Source organism: Hoplias malabaricus, chromosome 6, assembly GCF_029633855.1.
Source record: "Hoplias malabaricus isolate fHopMal1 chromosome 6, fHopMal1.hap1, whole genome shotgun sequence".
Lineage (NCBI taxonomy): Eukaryota > Metazoa > Chordata > Actinopteri > Characiformes > Erythrinidae > Hoplias > Hoplias malabaricus.
Genome location: NC_089805.1, coordinates 43,420,942 through 43,439,839, shown reverse-complemented (window position 1 = coordinate 43,439,839; position 18,898 = coordinate 43,420,942). Strand labels below are relative to the sequence as shown.

The following is an 18,898-nucleotide window of genomic DNA, read 5'->3' as shown; positions in this document are numbered from 1 at the left end:
GTCCACCTCCTAGTCTCCTCTGTTTATTGGCCTCAGCAGAAGGACAATGTTCATTCAGGAGCAATCTGAACTCTATGGACCTCATGACCCATACGACCCAGAGGGCATCTTCTTAAAGGGGAAGTCCAGACACTTTTTACAATTTCACCATTATTTTTTAAGATTAGGATCTAAAGGAACAGTCTTAGAGAGTGGGTAAGGTTTGTTGTGAAACGCTGAGTACTATCGACACTATCAACACAAGACTAATGTTTCTAATGTTTTGGAGCTTAGAGTTAGGTTTGCAATTAAGTTTAGGTTTAGGGTCAGGTTTAGGTTTAGGGGAAGTTTTAAGGGTTGCCAGAAATTCACATTAACATGCACAAATGTTTTTAATACACAATTTGCACAATGGCACATTTCCACCTCTGCTCTACTCATCATTTTGCTTTTCCATTAGGCAAATCTGGTCCCTGGAACGTGGAACTGGGTTCTTTTTTAGTTCCTGCTCCCTCACGGTTCCAAGCAAAATGAGTAGGGACTGAACAGTGACGTGTAAACCTTGCAGAGCTCTAAATGGCCAGTGAGCGTTATTAATCACAACAAAATGCAGACATCCAGCACCAACTCTCCATCTGTAAAATCTCCAGCTGCAGCAGAGATCACGTTTGTTTTTATCCGACTCACGACGGCAGCTCGTAAAATGACGCCGTGGTCTTTTGAAGAGGTTCAAACGCTCCTTGGATCGGTGGCCGACGAAAGAATCCAGCGAGAGCTGGACGCTGCAACAAGGAAGGAACAAACTCTACTGATCTGTCTGAACTGATGACGGAGCTGTGTTCAGTCCCAAACAACAACAACAACAACAACACCCCAATACACCATGAGTAAACACCGCTTAGCGTTATAGCCACCAGTGTTTTGGATTCCAAAGCTTGCTGTTCCCGTTCAAGGCAGGGTTTTGCAACATCAGCAGCTACATTTCCAGGGTGGGATGGGCTATATAATGGTAAAGCAACCAGTAGTTATAGGGCCATTAGTCAGATTTCTATAACTTCACGTCAACTCAAAAGCTACTCTTATTTAGAACAGCAGTTCTCCGATATCATCCCCTACAGGTCTTTACCACTGTGTAGACTTCAGCCTCCCAATGTCTCTCTGGGAATAAATGTAGATGAAAAGATGAAGAACAAACACGTTGTAAGATATGTATTTATTTCTGGTGATAAATATCTGCCCGTGTGTTCAGTGTTGTACAGTGTTGTTGATCTGGTCGTTTCTGCTTTCACTGCTCTGTGGTTTGCTGTTTCACATTAGAAGAGGAAGAAGGACAGTTATTCTCTCTCTCTCTCTCTCTCTCTCTCTCTCTCTCTCTCTCTCTCTCTCTCTCTCTCTCTGTGCGTCGAGGGCTTTTATATCCATCTGTCTTCAGCGTAAATAAAGTGCTGTCTTTGTTTTTATCTGCATCGTTGCCTGTTGTTGTTAAAACCCCCCGCTGGTTAAGGTGGTCCGTGCTAAAACTAATGCACACTGACAAGGGTAAGGCCACTCCAGGGGGCCGACGTGGACAAACACCACTACACACTTAGGGTAGAGATTTAGACAACAATATTACTCTCAGCAAATGATAAACAGTGTGTCTTTCTCTGCTTCTGTTCTTCTGGGAAACAGCTTAATATAAAAAAAAAACATTATTAAATATATTAATAATACATAAAGTAATACATTAATAATGAAGCTCCGTCACTTGGGAGAACACAGTTCGATTGCTCTACAGACCAGTGCTGGGGAGTAATATAACTCTTTAACCCACACAATCATTCGTTCAGTTATTCATTGTCTGTAAGCCCTTATCCAGTTCAGGGTCGCAGTAGGTCCGGAGCCTACCCGGAATCACTGGGCGCAAGGCAGGAACACACCGTGGAGAGGGTAGTGGCAGTCCTTCACAGGGTGACACACACACACACATTCACTCACACTTGGAGTCGCCAATCCACCTACCAATGTGTGTTTTTGGACTGTGGGAGGAAACAGGCGCACCCGGAAAAAACCCCTGCAGACACAGAGAGAAAAACACCACACTCCTCACAGACAGTCACCCGGAGGAAACCCATGCAGACACAGAGAGAACACACCACACTCCTCACAGACAGTCACCCGGAGGAAACCCACGCAGACACAGGGAGAAAACACCACACCCCTCACAGACAGTCACCCGGAGGAAACCCACGCAGACACAGAGAGAACACAGCACACTCCTCACAGACAGTCACCCGGAGGAAACCCACGCAGACACAGAGAGAACACACCACACTCCTCACAGACAGTCACACGGAGGAAACCCATGCAGACACAGAGAGAACACACCACACTCCTCACAGACAGTCACCCGGAGGAAACCTACGCAGACACAGAGAGAACACACCACACTCCTCACAGACAGTCACCCGGAGGAAACCCACGCAGACACAGAGAGAACACAGCACACTCCTCACAGACAGTCACCCGGAGGAAACCCACGCAGACACAGAGAGAACACACCACACTCCTCACAGACAGTCACCCGGAGGAAACCCACGCAGACACAGAGAGAACACACCACACTCCTCACAGACAGTCACCCGGAGGAAACCCACGCGGACACAGGGAGGACACACCACACTCCTCACAGACAGTCACCCGGAGCGGGACTCGAACCCACAACCTCCAAAGGTCCCTGGAGCTGTGACTGCGACACTAACCTGCTGCACCACCTGCTGTAACCCACACATGGTGCTGGATATTGTGAGCTTTAGCTCCTGTGTAGCAGGTCTGGAATGTCAGAGTGACATTTGTGATCCAGAACTAATCGTCCAACATCTGTATCTGACCTCACTGATGCTTTTGTGGGTACAATCAAATCTGTACAGCAATTGTCCAAGACAAGCTGTCACCACAGTAAACAGAGAGTGGTGTCGTGGGAGGTATCCCCCTGTTAATACCCTTCATTCATAAATGACTTAGGCCACACTGTGTATGTTAGCCCAAACTGACCAACCCAAAATAATACCAGCTGATGTCTAACCCACCCCCACCAACAGATCCGACGATGGTCAATTCCCCCACTTCACACTGTGGCAGATTGTATTTCAACTCCCTAAAGTCTTTAGAGGGCACTGAGAACAAGTGGGCGTTCATCTCCGAGCGACGTGCTGAGCTTCAGAACACATCAAAACCAAAGGGCCATCTGCAGCATCCTGCAAGTCCATGGGGGCGGAGTTACATCCAGTAGATTTACAGCAGCAGCCCTGTGTGTGAGTGAGTGTGTGTGTGTGCAGGAGCACAATGGCAGTGTGTATCTCCCACATGCTGAGGAGGGGCAGCAGAGAAGGCTCTTTCAGACAGAAACAATCACCACAGCTGGGACTGGACGCACTCATTAAAGCCTTGTTCTGCCCTTTGCTGTTTGTGCCTTAAATGAACTGGAAATTACTGAAGTGTAACAGACAAAAACACAATGAGTTACAAGAGCAATACACACTGTAGGTCCAAAAGTCTTCTGCCATTCTATTTTTTCTATTAAAACAGTACATTTTAAAATTGTGTTGATTTAATACGCCCCGTTTCATCTCCAGGACTTTTATTTTACACAATTCTGTAATGAAAGGTTACAAAGATTCATCTCTCCTTCTGGAGAAAAGAATGTACTGTACCCTTAGGGAACAGGACTAGACTGCTGTTTGTTTAAAGGTACATTTACACAGTTTGAGCCTTTAATGAACAGTAATGTACCTTTACTGTACCTTTTATTCTTGAGAGATGGGAGTCTGTATCCTTCGCTGATTTACAATTCCCATAATTCTGTGCATCAAGGTCAGTAGCACTCATCAGAGGAAGATGACAGATGCAGCATCATGGTGATGGACCCTTCTAAGATTCTGTACAAATACAGTTAAGACTGCATTCACGTTACCAGTCTGCAGTGCCTCAAATCTGTTTTTCGGAAACATGTCCAATCAGATTTAAGTCGCTTTCATATGTGATCAGAGATCAGACACATATCCAGATCGTGAGCAGATGACCAGATTGGATTTCTTGTGTCTTATTGCCTGTACGCATGTGCTTATGGCTGTTGCCTCAGTCAACAGCAGGGCAAAACAGCAGTGGAGAATAGGCTTGAGATCTGTCCCAAATTGGGTCATATACCCTTCACAGGGGGCACTATTTTGACCAGAAATGTAAGGCTTATGGCTGATTATAATTCAGCGTACAACAAACTACGTGAGTAAAGAAGACCCTTATTTTATGACCTACACTATGCACTACAAAGGGTGTAGGGAGAAATCTGGAATTCAGCTGATATAGTCACAGCAATAAAAGCCAGTTGACATATTTCACCTTCAAGTTTTAACCCTGTACAGTCTTCATATATTTATATATTTGCATCTAGATATGGCACTTATTTCACACTGTTACTTCCTGAAGTAGTAATAATTCTGCTAATTTACATTAACATATCTGCATGCTGGCAATGCTGTGATGTATATCTGCTTCCAAAGCATGATTCTGTTGCAGATTCCTCCATGTGATAACGCCGCCTTAGGCGCTGACTCATGAGACAACATTAGCAGCAAGGCATCATCAAGTTCACTGCCTTCCATTCTGGGCTCAGCCATTTTGAATGACCTGCAAATGATCGCATTCTTCCTCCCTGTGCGTTCAAGTCCATGGTGGACATTTTCAGACTCAACGGCCTTGTGTCCTTTATTAGGCAGGTCACATGAAATGTTGCATGCAACATATGCTACTTTTTATCACCCTCAAGGACCTCTGACAAGAAGAAGGTGTATTTCAGACCCACATGAATGACTCCTCTGTGTTACTGAAAAATATGTTGCACTTCTATAACACTCTGCGGCTGATGGTCTTCGGTCAAAATAATGCTTGCCTCGTCTTGTTTCAGTGGATGTCTGTGTTGTACAGTGTATGAGCCACAGTCGCTTTCACAGAGCTGAACAGAAGCTAAGTGAGAAACTTATCAAACAAATACACCACAGCAGTCCGTGAGTGTGTGTGAGTGTGTGTGTATGTGCAATATTCATAAGTCACGCAGGCAGCAGGATGTTGTTTTCAGCAAGTGTGTTCCTCAGATAGAAACAGTGGTTTACACTGTGTGTGTGTGTTTAAGTTGTTCTGTCATTCTGACTGAGCTTCTGTCTCCTCATTCAGTCCATCACTTCTTCTGAGGCTGCAGTTGTACTGATCTGTCAGTCATTTCCATTCATGGTAGCTCATTTTAAACCAGGCCAGTGCTGTGTTTGTCCTCTGTGCACTGAGAAACAGTAGCGTTTTGCTTACCAATATTTCTCGCCAATTTTGGCAGTGTCTCACCATGTCACATGACAATGGGAGGAGGAATGAAGAGCATGTTTCTTCTGGGATACGTGAAAACATTTACTTCTTTTCTAACTGTTACTAACATGCCATTGGGACTCAACATACTTGGAGAACACTTATCGTCCATTCTGTTCTCTTAGCTATCAGACACCTACAGTAGCTATCATTGTTATCAGTGGAGAGAGTAAGGTTCTTGGACCCCGGGCCTTGGACGGCTGAGGTTTCCCTGGGAAGTGAACTTAGCGTAGCGTCACAGTCACACAGCTCCTGGAGGTTGTGAGTTCATGTCCTACTCTGTGAGGACTGTCTGTGAGGAGTATGGTGTGTTCTCCCTGTGTCTGCGTGGGTTTCCTCTGGGTGACTGTGAGGAGTGTGGTGTGTTCTCCCTGTGCCTGCATGGGTTACCTCCGGGTGACTGTGAGGAGTGTGGTGTGTTCTCCCTGTGTCTGCGTGGGTTTCCTCCGGGTGACTGTCTGTGAGAAGTGTGGTGTGTTCTCCCTGTGTCTGTGTGGGTTTCCTCCGGGTGACTGTCTGTGAGGAGTGTGGTGTGTTCTCCCTGTGTCTGCGTGGGTTTCCTCCGGGTGACTGTCTGTGAGGAGTGTGGTGTGTTCTCCCTGTGTCTGTGTGGGTTTCCTCCAGGTGACTGTCTGTGAGGAGTGTGGTGTGTTCTCCCTGTGCCTGCGTGGGTTTCCTCCGGGTGACTGTCTGTGAGCAGTGTGGTGTGTGAAGGACTCTCTTCTGTGAAGGACTAGCGGCACCTCATGGGTGTGTTCCTACCTTGCACCCAGTGATTCTGAGTAGGCTCTGGACCTACCGCGACCCTGAACTAGATAAGCGCTTACAGACAATGAATGAATGAATGATTGAATGAATAATCAAGCTCCTGTCCTCTGGGGGCACTGTTTTCATAAACTGTTGCATTTCAAGCTCTATTAGCTCTGCCCTGACTTTCTGGAGGGTTAAGGTTTGATTTTTCACATTGGGAACATGTCACAAAGTTAAATGTATTTCTACAAAGTGTAAACTATATTTAGTATACTTTGTGTACAATCCTGGGAATGGTCTTTTAGTTGAATGTGTACAACTTCACCCTTTAGAGCAGGCTGTAGCATGTAGCCTGTGTTAGCACCCAAGCTGTATTTCTTCAGAAAATATTGTATTGTATTGTAACAGCATTTTACTTCATTGACAACTGTTCTGTTCATTTGTCTTTCACTGGACATATTATTTTTAAACTCCATTTCGGCCTGTATCCTTCCAGTATCTAGGCCCCCATCATCAAACAAGGCTCTCAAGCTGGAGGACTGAAACTCATGCTCAGAGATAAGTGAAGTTTCATTACCAATCTTACCAATCATCTTATCTCAAATTGATAGGGCTTATATATATATATATAATTTTTTTAATTGATTCAGAAAGTTCACTTTTCAGTTGGTCCCACCTTAATACGTCTACATTTCCACCCACACTCACCCCAGACGTCACCGTAAACCTGCACAATTAACAACACAAACAAAGCAAATGATGCAGAAGATTTCTGTAATTTATTTTATTCATGTTCACATTTTAATCGAGTAAAGTCAATGCTTCACATTATTTCAGTGTTTATGAAAGTGTGCGTGCGTTTTCTAACGAGCCCCCTATTTCAAAACGAAGGAAGTGAGCCGATTAAGGGTAGTTCCTTTTCAAGCAGAGACTTCCTTCTTTTGAGTTGCCACCGCTCCGTCTTTTGGACAAAATTAGTCAGTGAGAGATGAAGCGTCCTGAAGCTGACCTGAGAAGTCTGTACTGGACATTGACTAATACTGCTGGCAGTCCTCTTAGAGAACTGGGGAGGAACTAATATTGATATTTTATATAAGTTAACAAAATAAAACATACATTAAAGTTCAATCTGAATTACATATAAAAAATATCGACAAAGAATTGAGGAACTATTGAGGAAGCCGGCATGCATACCACCATCACTGTAGCAACATGATTTACATACTTACATACCTTTAATCATATTTAGACCTTTTTTTTTGTTCCACAGCAACATATTTACATTGATCTAGTCTTTAATCTGCTGAGCAGCAGATTCTACATAGCTACTCTATTCATATATTTATATAGCAGCATTGAAAACATTGACAAACCCTTGGAACCACAACTCATAGAGTAACGGCACCTCGAGTCGAGTTCACACACTTGAACACTCAAGTCCTGAGTCTCTATCAGAGGCCAGAGCCAGATGTGGTCTGCAGCAGACATCCTCAGGTTAATCAAAAAGCCTTCTCAGAAGTCCGTTCTGGCTTTAGATGAACTCTTCATTGGCTGAAGGCTTTTATTATGTGGTCTTTAATCCAGAAGTATATTCCATAGCTTCTGAATAAGTCTCTGGTTCCATTAAGCTGAAGTTTGATAGGCATTTTCCCAGCGTTTCTGACAGGAAAGTTTAAAATCCTGATGTTTGATTGGTTGGCAACAGAGGCAATCGTCCTTTAAAGAGAGTGGTGGATTGCTAACATCCTGCTACATGTATGCGTTTACCAAGAACATAGCATTTCTTGACAAAAATATGGTTCATTAATAACAATAAATTATCCATATATTAAGTTTCTATTAAAGATTTGGACCTATGGTTGACCTATGCCCAGATTTAACTGTCTGTTAGCATTAGCGTTAGCACTTCTGAGGCAAAAATATGCTAAATAAGCCAAATAATTTTAGCTCTGCAAAACTGACCTACACCCTGATCTTTAGGGTTAGCATTACTGCTAGTTGGGACTAGCCATGCTCTTGACACAAGAAACACCAAAACATAAATGAACCATAAATGAGGTATTCCCTGCTTGTGAGATAATGACAACCCACGCTCTAGAGCTAGCTTCCATGTGCTATGTTATAGAAATGCTAAATAGTTTGGAAGTGGGGAAAGAACAGAGCTTGGGGCAATGGAAACAATCAGAAGTGGAAGGGAAGCAACAGATGAACAAACTAACAATGACTTTTCCACCCTTTTGTGGAAGTTTTGTGGGTCTTAACAGTCCATTAGCATTAGCATTAATGCTAGGTTAGAACAGCCGTGCTTTTAATACAGCTTTGTGTTTGGTTTAGCAAAATTGATAGCACAGCTGACCTTAACATGGCAGATCAGGGTTCGATTCCCAACTTGGGTAGGAAAACTACACTCTACCACAAAGAGTGCATGAGCAAGACCCCTAATGTTGCATTAGCCTCTAGATAAACGTGTCTGCCAAAGACCACCAATGTAAATGTAAACATGAGTGACATATATTATCTGTTGACATTAGCACAGCTACTGTACACGATGTGAGAGAAACAGAGGATAAATCGTTTAAATAGCAGAGAAAGGCCAGCGTCTGAGGGCAGAAGCAGACACCAAATTCCAAGTGGAGGCAAAGGCTTGTGTCTCACTGCTGATCATCCTCAGTGCGCTATAACGGCACTACACAGGCCTTATAGAGCCCTCAAACACCAGCCAAGACCAGGGACAACCAGCACCCTGTCAGGGCTCTAAACAAACAATAAGGGGATATTGAATCAAGTGAAGCAGCCTAGAAACAAAGGGTGCTGTGTTTGTGCATGAGAGAGAGAGAGATGCAGAAAGAGGGTCATGGCCAAGCCAAACACACACCAACTCGCACAGCAGCAGAAGCCTGTGGTCACAAAAGTGGATGCTAAAGAAGACCTGAAGCATGCTAATGTCTGAGTCATCGCTAAAGCCCCTCTCTGGCCTCCTCACCCTTATCCTGGAGGCGTATACCACATCCTCCACATGTCTGCTGTCTACTCTGGAAAATCCACTGGAGGTCAAAACTTTGGGGACACACTGGTAATTAATATTGCTTCTTATTAACACCCCATCCCCCACTCCATCCCCTTTTTTAATGGCAACTTCATTCATTCACTGGAAGTGAAAGCAGCACAACCTCCCCTCTAAACATGTGAAGCTCTATTACCTCTTCATGAACCAAAACAGGGTCTCTAAGCCGTATTTTGATAGATAAGAGATGCCTGTGTCCTGAGTGGTTAATGTAACAGAGGGCCATATTGTCCACCCAGAGAAAAAGAGGGGTCCATTTCCAAGATTCTCTGGAACTCTGGACTCACCGATGACTGTGGCAGCCCCTGGGACCGTATTTGTGATCTTTAGACAGTCATCAGCATCCAATCTCATCAAAAACGGTAAGAAAAGCTTGGTTTCTGCAAAGGTTTGACTGTCAGTGTATGTGCTACGCCTCTAAAACCCAAAAGAAGAGGACTGTAGCCTGGAAGGAAGTTGGCTGCTCTCTGCGCTGATGCACGTTCGGTAATCGCTTCAAATCTCTGGTATCACCACAATTTTCAGGAAAGAGGACCTGAACTTTGCTCATTCATTTCGCAGCCAGCTGCTCTTTGACTGTTAAGCGTTGCTTTTTCATGTTCCCATTATATAACAATTACACCAGCGGGCAGCTAATCGAAGACAGGCCGTGTGCCCATTCCAGCACATGCACAGACACACACACACACACATATGCGAGAGCAGAGAGAGTGTGAAAATAAATAAATAAATAAATCAACAAGCAGCAAAAATCTCTTCTGATCTGAATGGCATCTTGTTAGTGCTGCGTTTTCATCTCTGCACGATTGGGCAGGAGAGGATTAAAGGATTACTGCTCTCTCTCTGTGTGTGTGTGTGTGTGTGAGAGAGAGAGAGAGAGTGGAAGATGTCTGGATGCCCACGTGTGTTTTGTAATCTCTGCTGGTTTTGTAATTTGGTGCGGTTTTAAGGTGGCGTTTGTGTGTAAATATGTATAATGTGTATGTGTGTCTGTTTTGAGCTGTATTTTTTAATACACAGTTTATGAGTAAAAACAGGTCGCCTTAAGAAGCACTCAGGCACACAGAGAGATTAGCCTCTTCCTGTCCTGCCAAATGGCGTCTCGACCGCTCCGTCTGACCCGCAACTGGACGACTACAAATGACCCCACACTTCCACACACACCGCAGGGAGAGGGTTTTTGTATTTCCTACACTTTCAGGACACAGTGTCTAGACTTGATATGGGAAACCTTTATCACAGGAAATTTTGGACTTGAATATATCTGTTTTGAGTATGAGCAAGGGTCAAAAGAGGGACACCCTTATACTGTGTGGAGCCATGTCACTGTTTGTAAAGCCAACAAACATCCTGCCACACAGCGCTGAAGAAATGTGCTTCCACCTTCAGAATACATCATCAGAAGTGGGTTTTCCGCACATTTAAACCAGGAAAACTCACTGGACTACTGCTCTCCCACAATAACGGATGATTAGCCATCTTTTCAGATGAGGACATGAAGATAGTTAAATCTTTTAATATGGTCTTAGTTCCCCTTTAAATTTTAATATATTTATCACACATTGAATGATTTCCATTGGTCCATTCATTCAGTGTGTATGGCCCCATGTCCTGGTAGTGTGTGTGTGTCTGTGAGTGACCGAGCCTGCATGTTACATCCATAATCCATTATAGATGTGTTATAGACTCATGTCTGTGTCTGATTACTTTCCAAAGAGCCGTGTTTAAAACTAATCTCCCCTCACTGACCCCAGGCCACACAGACGAGGGAGGTCTTTAAAGTCTGAAGGCCTACTTTACCCCTTAGTTTTCAGTCATTTTCACTTTCAGCTGCTTTAAAACAAGGGCTTTTTGGGAATTGGAAAGTGAAATAAACTGTGTGGAAATAAACACACTGTAAACGGAGTGTTGCATGCACAGTTTGCACTCTTCCCAAGTGTGAACACACACCCACACACACACATACACACAGAGCCCCCGCTGGCTCAGGGGCTCATCTGTGCTTACACATTTTCAAGTGCAAAACCACATATGGGACCCCAGTGTAAATAACAAAGTCTAGAATCTTTTCAAAATGTCAGAGGAACATTAAAACCACTAAAGAATTTGTTCATTTTTGGAGTTGGGTTCATTTTATCTTAAGATTTTATTTAGCTTCTCATTCATTTATATATTCATTCATTCATTCATTCATCTGTAACCACATCATCCTGATCAGGGTCAATATGTGTCTAGAACCTACACAGAATCACTGAGTTTAAGGCAGATTGCCACTCTGGACTGAGTACTAGTCCATCAGAGTTTCACACACTCACTCAGTCACTCACACACTCACCCAGTCACAGGAGATAACACACCAATGGAAAGCACACAGGAACCAGAGACCCTGGAGCTGTGTGACAGTGACACTAGAACTTTAGAACCCAACAGTGGTCTAGAACTTTATCTAGAACTTTAGAACCCAACAGTGGTCCTATACATGTTGTGTAAAGGACAACTCCCTGAGCAGGGAACAGAACCCCTCCCTGCTGCATACACTGTATTACATACGTCTATGGCCTTTGGCAGACACTGTTAACCAGAGCAACTTACAACGTGACAGGTGCAGGCTAACGCAGTGTTAGGGATCTTGCCGAAGAACAGGTACCTGAGCGGGGAACAGAACCCCTACCTGCTGTGGTGGTACTACCACAAAAAAAGTGACCTCAGCTCAGGTCTTTACCTTATAGACGAGAGCACACGCGTGAGCCAGAGAGGACACAAACACAAGCAGTGTGGATTAGCCCGGTGTGTGTGTGTGCGGGGAGTGGGGGGTCTGTTAATCTGTTAATCTCATTAATGCCACAGCAGCAGGAACCTAATGCTGGGTTCATGTAACAAAGTAAGGACAAAGCAGTGACCAACAGCTGATGACCGCCTTGGACACACACACACACACACACACACTGCTTCCACTTGGATGTTCTATTAGACAGAGGGAAACCTCTACTAAAGCAGATTAGATTAGTTTACAGGATAAAAGTGCACAATAGGGTGGGCGATATTTACCGTTTTGTGATACATTGCACAATCCCACTTCTCTTTGTACGGTGGATACTGGTTGAAATTAGAGAAAATGAACTAGATTTGGTGCTGCACTGTTTATGAATTGTTTGTAAATCCATTCATTCGTTAATCCATTCACCTTCTGTTATCACTTCATCCTGATCAGGGTTGTTATGTGTTCAGACCCTTCTCAGAATCACAGGGTGCAAGGCAACACACCCTGGACATAGCTTCACACACTCACCCAGTCATAGGGGAGAACGCACTAAGCTCCTCACAGTCAGTGACGCGAGATGATGAAGGAACCCAGGAGCCCATGACTCTGGAGCTGTGTGCGAGCGACTCTACAGTGTTGCACCGGAGAGTCACCCGCATCTGAGTTGTTGGTCAGATCTTAGGAAAATCTAATATCCTGATGCCTGATTTTTCAGAGATATCGCCCACCCCTTCGGCACAGCTCTACGCTAATGAAATGCTTCCTTAAACTAGTTTGATTACTAAACCGCTCAGTGAAGCGAACCTTAACCTAAGTCTCAAGTTTACATCATGGGCATAAGTCATATCATCACTGTCCAATGAAAACACTTATCCTTTATATCGTGTGAAAATTTCATAATGAATGGACCAATAGAAATGCTCCTAATTTACTTGGAATAAAATTGACATCCACTTAAGAAGGTTTTTCCTTCTCCTGTAAGGTTACAATTTTGGAGGTATGTGTTTTCCTTGGACAGTGAGGATAATGGGATACAGGATGTTACTCTTGTCGCTAGAGTTTAGCAAATGGTTTTCAATAGTTGTGTTCCTTCTTGTGTTAGGGTTAAATCCTTTTGTTTCTGCTTCCCTCGGCTTGGTAAAAACCACCGGAAACCTCATTCAGCATGAAACGGTCCTGGAAATCAGCTCCATGTTTAGAGAGACAGTCCAGTCTGGCCACAGGACCAGAGAACTAATCTAGCATTTCTGCCATAACGTGGTAGATGTAGAAGTTTTGCAGGCTACCCACCGTTCAAGTAATGTCAGGTTTGTACCATTCCAATTCTGTGCCTCAGTCTTGGGCAGAGTTTGAGACATAAATAGGCTCAGAGCGCAAGCTTATGATGTCTTGTTTTACTCTCCAAACTTGTGTCTGACATAGGATCCATTCCAATGTCACTTGTCCAAACCCAACTGTTCAAGAGTCTTCAATGTACTTTGTTTTCAAAGGCACGTTTTTTTTTTCTTGACAAATTCTAGATCTAATGTCCAGTATTTTCAATAAATGTCCACTGCTTGAAAATGGGTCAAGTGCCCGAGAAGACCAGACAGTGATTGAACGATTCCAAAGTGGCTCTACAGATCTTTACACCACTGAGGTATTAAGCGATACTGATTTTTCAGGTCAAGGACTAGGACAAGGACACAGAAGACGCTGGCAAAAATGTGTTGCTGAGAGTTTCCTCCCTCTCTAATTCTGTCTCTCTCTCCTCTTCCTCCAACCCTCACCGGTCCAGCAGCCGGCCGTAGTCCTGTGGGCCGCAACCTCCTTCACTCTTGAGCTCTGCAAAAACCTGCGTGAAGAAATGAGGGTCTGCGTTGATGCGGAGCATTTTGGAGCTCGTGGCATTGATGATGGCCAGACAACGGTCCCAAAATGCCTCTTTAGCTGCCTCCACCAAGAAGGGCTTGAGTGGGTAAGAGATCTCGTTGCCCATGTAGGAGTAGGACAGGTAGAGGCAGGTCAGGAGAATTGCTTGGAGCTCATGCTCGGACGAGACGAGCTCACCGTCCACCACGTCTCGACAGAGCATGTAGACGAAGACCACATTTGCGGGTGTTACGAAGGCCTGGTCCTGCCAGCCTTGGAGAAGAAGAGAACGATCCACAGCTCGGAGCCATAGCACTGGGTCAGCAGGGGATAGATGTTTCAGTCGATAACATCGTCCACATAGGAACTCCCCCAGGCAGCGAAGAAGCTCGCTGGTGGACGCCTGGACGATCACTCGCTTTGGAGAAGCAGCACAGGTCCCGTGAGGAACCTTCTTGATGGAGGAAAGCTGCTGAGACTTGCCATAGCTTACCAAAGCAGGCCCATGTCCCATCCCCATCCCTATCCCCATCCCGAGACCTAGACTTGCTGGGCCTTCGTAGCTGGACAGGTTGGCGCATGACAAGGATTTCTTCACGTTTTCTCGGTTGAGAAGCAAGACGGAAGGCTCCTTCTGGTTCTGGTAGATGTTGTTGTTGTTATTAAGTGGTGCTCCCACTGCTCCCTGGGGTGGAAACGCCTTTCTGGAGCTGCCCCGTTTCTTGGTGGATGCAACCAGACGCTTCCAAGTCAGTGCAGGGAGGAAGATGGACTGTCCGCGCTTGAGGCCGCCTCGATCTTTCTGAGCGCAGTTCAGTGAGCGGCTGCTCAAACTCGGGTAGCGGCTGAGGGAGCCTGGCCGGTCGTCATAGTAGCCAGGTTTCCGCGGACCCGGAGACAGGGACAGGACGGTGCCCATTGCAGTGGGACGAGATGGGACCCTGCGACACGAATTCTAAACAGCAGGTGGAGCTCTGATGACAAACTGTGCTTCTGCCTCCAGTTCAGTGGCTGAAATCCTCAAGAGCAGCACAAACAGCATGGACGTCCCCTGGGAAAATGACACACAACATGTTAGAATGCAACCAACAGGCCATCTGATGCATGCCCTGGCCATCAAAAGTTTGGAAGCACCTTGCTTTCTTTAAAAATTCTAATATTTTTACAATTATAAGTTTGTCAAGAACAAACCTATTTACTCATGCTCTGGATATGTTCTGTGTTTATTTCTAAACGATTATTAAAGATGACTCATTATGAAATAATTCATTGTTCCATGCGTGTGTACATAAATTTGAGGATCTAGTGCCCACCAACCCACACACTGTTAAACAAGATCACTCGGTCAGGTTTCAGGAAGCTGCCAGAAAGTCAGGAAACATCTGAAAAAATGAGATTTTCTGATGCTGCGTCTAACATAGGCAGCACGTACTTCAGACTTGTCCCGCCTCCTCATCTGATTCTGTCCAATCACATTGCTGGAGCCCCATTGTTGTGAGAGCACAAAGACTATAGGTTAAACAGGGCAATACAGACGTAACCAGTGTGGAGAAAGACGAGCACTGAGTCAAAATAGAGAAACAACACTGCTCCTCGCTCCTCACTGCTGTGCACTCAGGTTGGGGGTGAACAGTGAGTGGCTCATTATCATTTAAAGGAACAGGTACTGTAATCATCCGTTCTGAACAGTACTGTTTAGACAGGACAGGGAGAGAAGGCTACTCTGGTGTTTTATCGTTGTGGTAGTTAGAAAAAAGCACATTCACAAGTTCTATTAAGACCCCAGGGCACTGTGGTAACTTGTGGAAAGGGGTAGAACTTGTCTTTGATTCCCAAAGCAGTTAAAATGAGCTTGTTTAATGCATAGGCTTTAGCATAGCACTGTCTAATACTAAACTAAAATGTACATGTGGGTTTTAAGAAACAGACCTACTTACAGTTTCATGTGGCATTTTACAGCAAAGCCACAGGTTGAAATGGTGTGTTCTGTGGTCAGATTTGAAAGTCAAAATGTCCTGTTTTTTACAAACAGAATTGAAGTACCCTCTGGTATCCTTATTGTCTTGCTAATGAAAAGTGTACACCCTGAATTACTGTGCTGAACTAAACAGCAGTAGAGTGCTCAGTAGTCAGAACCCAGATGAACCCAGTAGTCAGAACCCATACAGGGATGTCTGGATCATTTATAAACATCAGATTATTAGTTCATTCATTCATCTTCTGTGCCTTGGACATGACATCAGTCCATAACAAGGCATCACAATCTCACATCAGATATTGTTGATAGCTGATGTTTACGGGATTACAGACACCCAGTGATGTGTAAACAGCCCTGGAATTCAGTGTCTTCCGTGTCAAAGGGAATTTTGTGCATCACAATACATAGCAGCACAATAATAAAAGTGAGCAATTAATTTAGAGTAGATCAACAGATCAATAAAAATGATATGCCTCTGGAAACCATCATGAAAATGTATCAAGCAGATTTCTATTTAAAACGAATAATGAGCAGGTTATTGACAAGTAATTAATGAGCAATTACTGTGTAACAAACCTAATATAACTACACTGATGTATACATTGATTTTACGATGCTGAGGAGCGCTGAAAGTCATAACATTTCTAACAGAACTGTACAAATAAATCAAGATTATTCAACAAAAGGTAGCAGTAAATACTGAGTAATAATTAAATAATTACAGGTTACTCCAATTAGATTTGCTCTGTTGTATAAAGATAAATCTGGAACATCCGATGTTAAACAGCAGTGAAAATCATAAAAAATCCCTCTGGTATGAAAAATTGTATTAATTTTAACAATATTATTTAAATAATAGAAGAGTAATTAATTACAGAACACAGTGGAATAAACCTATAACAGTTCAGCCGGTGTGTAAAGTGATATTTTATTGTTGAAACATGCTGAGACTAATGTGTCTAACAGATTTAGTAATTCAAAAAAGGTTATCAAGCGGCAACAGCAATTACTACATTATAAATCTATAATAGAGCAGTTGATATAGAAAGCTATTATAAAATGTCTATAAAATGTGTTATATAATATGTATAACAGACTTTTCCTGACTGTGCACTAATTACAGTCCCTAATAACTGAGTAATTGAGTAATATTAGGTCAGCTGATTATCTGTAAAAGGACATTTTGACAAAGCTTTGAACAACACTAAATGTGTTTATATATTTATATCATAAAACATAGACGATGCTTGTTAGAATCTAATGAGTAATTAATTAGAAATTACTGATTAAGCCACTCATCATTGGTCAGTTGATGTAAAATTATGAGCGTATAACAAATACAAACTAAGTGTATTAGTACTAACTGAGTAGTTAATGAGTTATTAATGAGTAATCATCCTATAGTAGGTCATTTATATGTGTGATGTGTGTAAGCTCTGAACCTCAGGGCAGTGTGTTTACACAAAGGCAAAGCCCTTGATTGGGAGTAAGGCGCAGATGGAGGGTTGAAGTCCTGCTCCGCGTCGTACCAGACACGGATTTACAGCGCTCTGTGTTTCCCCTCACACAGCCCTGGGTCTCGTGAGGGAGACAGACAGCAGATATGACCCACTTTACGCCCGGACCCTGTGACCCAAGGGCAGTTTAAATCTCAGTGAAACTCTGTTCAGCTGGACTCTGCGTAAACGGTCACTCAGGGGATGATGCGTGTAGAGAGCACCAGTGAAGGCAGATGGGACAAAGTAGATCTGCACTGAAGACAACACCCAGGCAAAGTTCAGGCATTAAATCAAAGTGAGCCTTTCTTGATGTAACTGTCATTTCCACCTTAAATGATGCATGTGTGTGTTCCAAACTAAGTGCAAATTTTAAAGTAGATATCTGCAGAAGCGCTCAGTTCACAGCAAGTGCAAACACATGCATCACATCATTATCCAAGCTTCTTGTGGGAATTGCTTTTGCATTTAAGGTGGAATGACATTGAGGAGGTATAAAGTATTAACCCATAAGATATAGGGCATAACTGACACATCCTGCATTTGCAAAACACTAGCCTACAAAACCCATCTGTAAAAACATGGATTTTTTCCTGCCACCTTAAATTTAAGGTGGAAAAGCAATTAACTGAGTATAAAAATAAAAAAAATCAAATAAAATAATTTGATTATATTGTTGACAGCTGCTGTAGCTCATATTTAACAAAAACTTTGTCTCACTTTATTAGATTTTAAGGTGGAATGTGTATTTAAGGTGGAATGGCAAAGGCAACTTCTGTATTCGTGTATATTGGAAATATAAATACTGCTCACCCGAAAGCTGATGTCCAAATCACTCCAGGGTGGTGATAACCCTCACTGACCTCCTGTGTACGCACTGACGATGCTCTCAGAGTCCTGCAGCGTAGAGAAGAGTGTCAGAGCAGCTGCTCTTCTTCCCAGACGAGCACCGGGTCCAAACGCGTGGACAACTTCTCCAAACATGGCTCAAACTCGGCACTAACCGCCGGGATGTATCTGTTAAGTCCTCCTGGGTCGTGCTTCGTGCTCCAGTCTCGCTCCGCGGAGGAACGCTCGGATTCGCCGTGCAAAGCTCTGAAAGTCCTGCGCGATGCAGCGCGTGAAAACCGTGTGGAGACTCCTCCAGGAGGAGCGCTGTGTTATTGTTTTAGTCACACCCGTTTTCCGACAAAGCCACGCCCTCCTGCGATGGGATTGGCCAGCATTAATACTACAAGCCAATTAACGTAGACGAGGCGGGGCTTTACTATCTTCAACTGTCAAGTGACTTCACCAATCAGCCATACGTTTAATATAACCTCACATACTGTTGTCTATCTGTTGCTCTGCATACGTTGTTTGCTTCATTTCACCCTGTTGTTAAATACTCTGGACTCCTCAGGACCCCAACAGAGCAGGTGTGTGATGTGGTGGTGGATCATTCTCAGAGCTGCAGTGACACTGACGTGGTGGTGGTGTGTGAGTGTGTGTTGTGCTGGTGTAGAGTGGATCAGACACAGCAGTGCTGCTGGAGTTTTTAAACCCTGTGTCCACTCTCTGTCCACTCTCTGTCCACTCTGTCCCTTAGATGTAAAGTCTGAGACAGTAGCTCTTATATGTAGCTGCAC

At 43.9% G+C, this 18,898-nt stretch overlaps 1 protein-coding gene across 1 annotated transcript; it reads right to left on the bottom strand.

The window, feature by feature from the left end:
* Positions 1 to 6,902: 6,902 nt before the first annotated feature.
* si:dkeyp-92c9.2 (uncharacterized protein LOC571482 homolog) lies at positions 6,903 to 18,280 on the bottom strand. Its single transcript, XM_066675922.1, has 2 exons — positions 18,084 to 18,280; positions 6,903 to 14,847 (listed from the first exon to the last, which is right to left on the bottom strand). The coding sequence occupies exon 2, from the start codon at positions 14,713 to 14,715 to the stop codon at positions 13,711 to 13,713; it is 1,005 nt and encodes a 334-aa protein (XP_066532019.1). The 5' UTR covers positions 14,716 to 14,847; positions 18,084 to 18,280; the 3' UTR covers positions 6,903 to 13,710.
* Between the last annotated feature and the right edge of the window lie 618 nt (positions 18,281 to 18,898).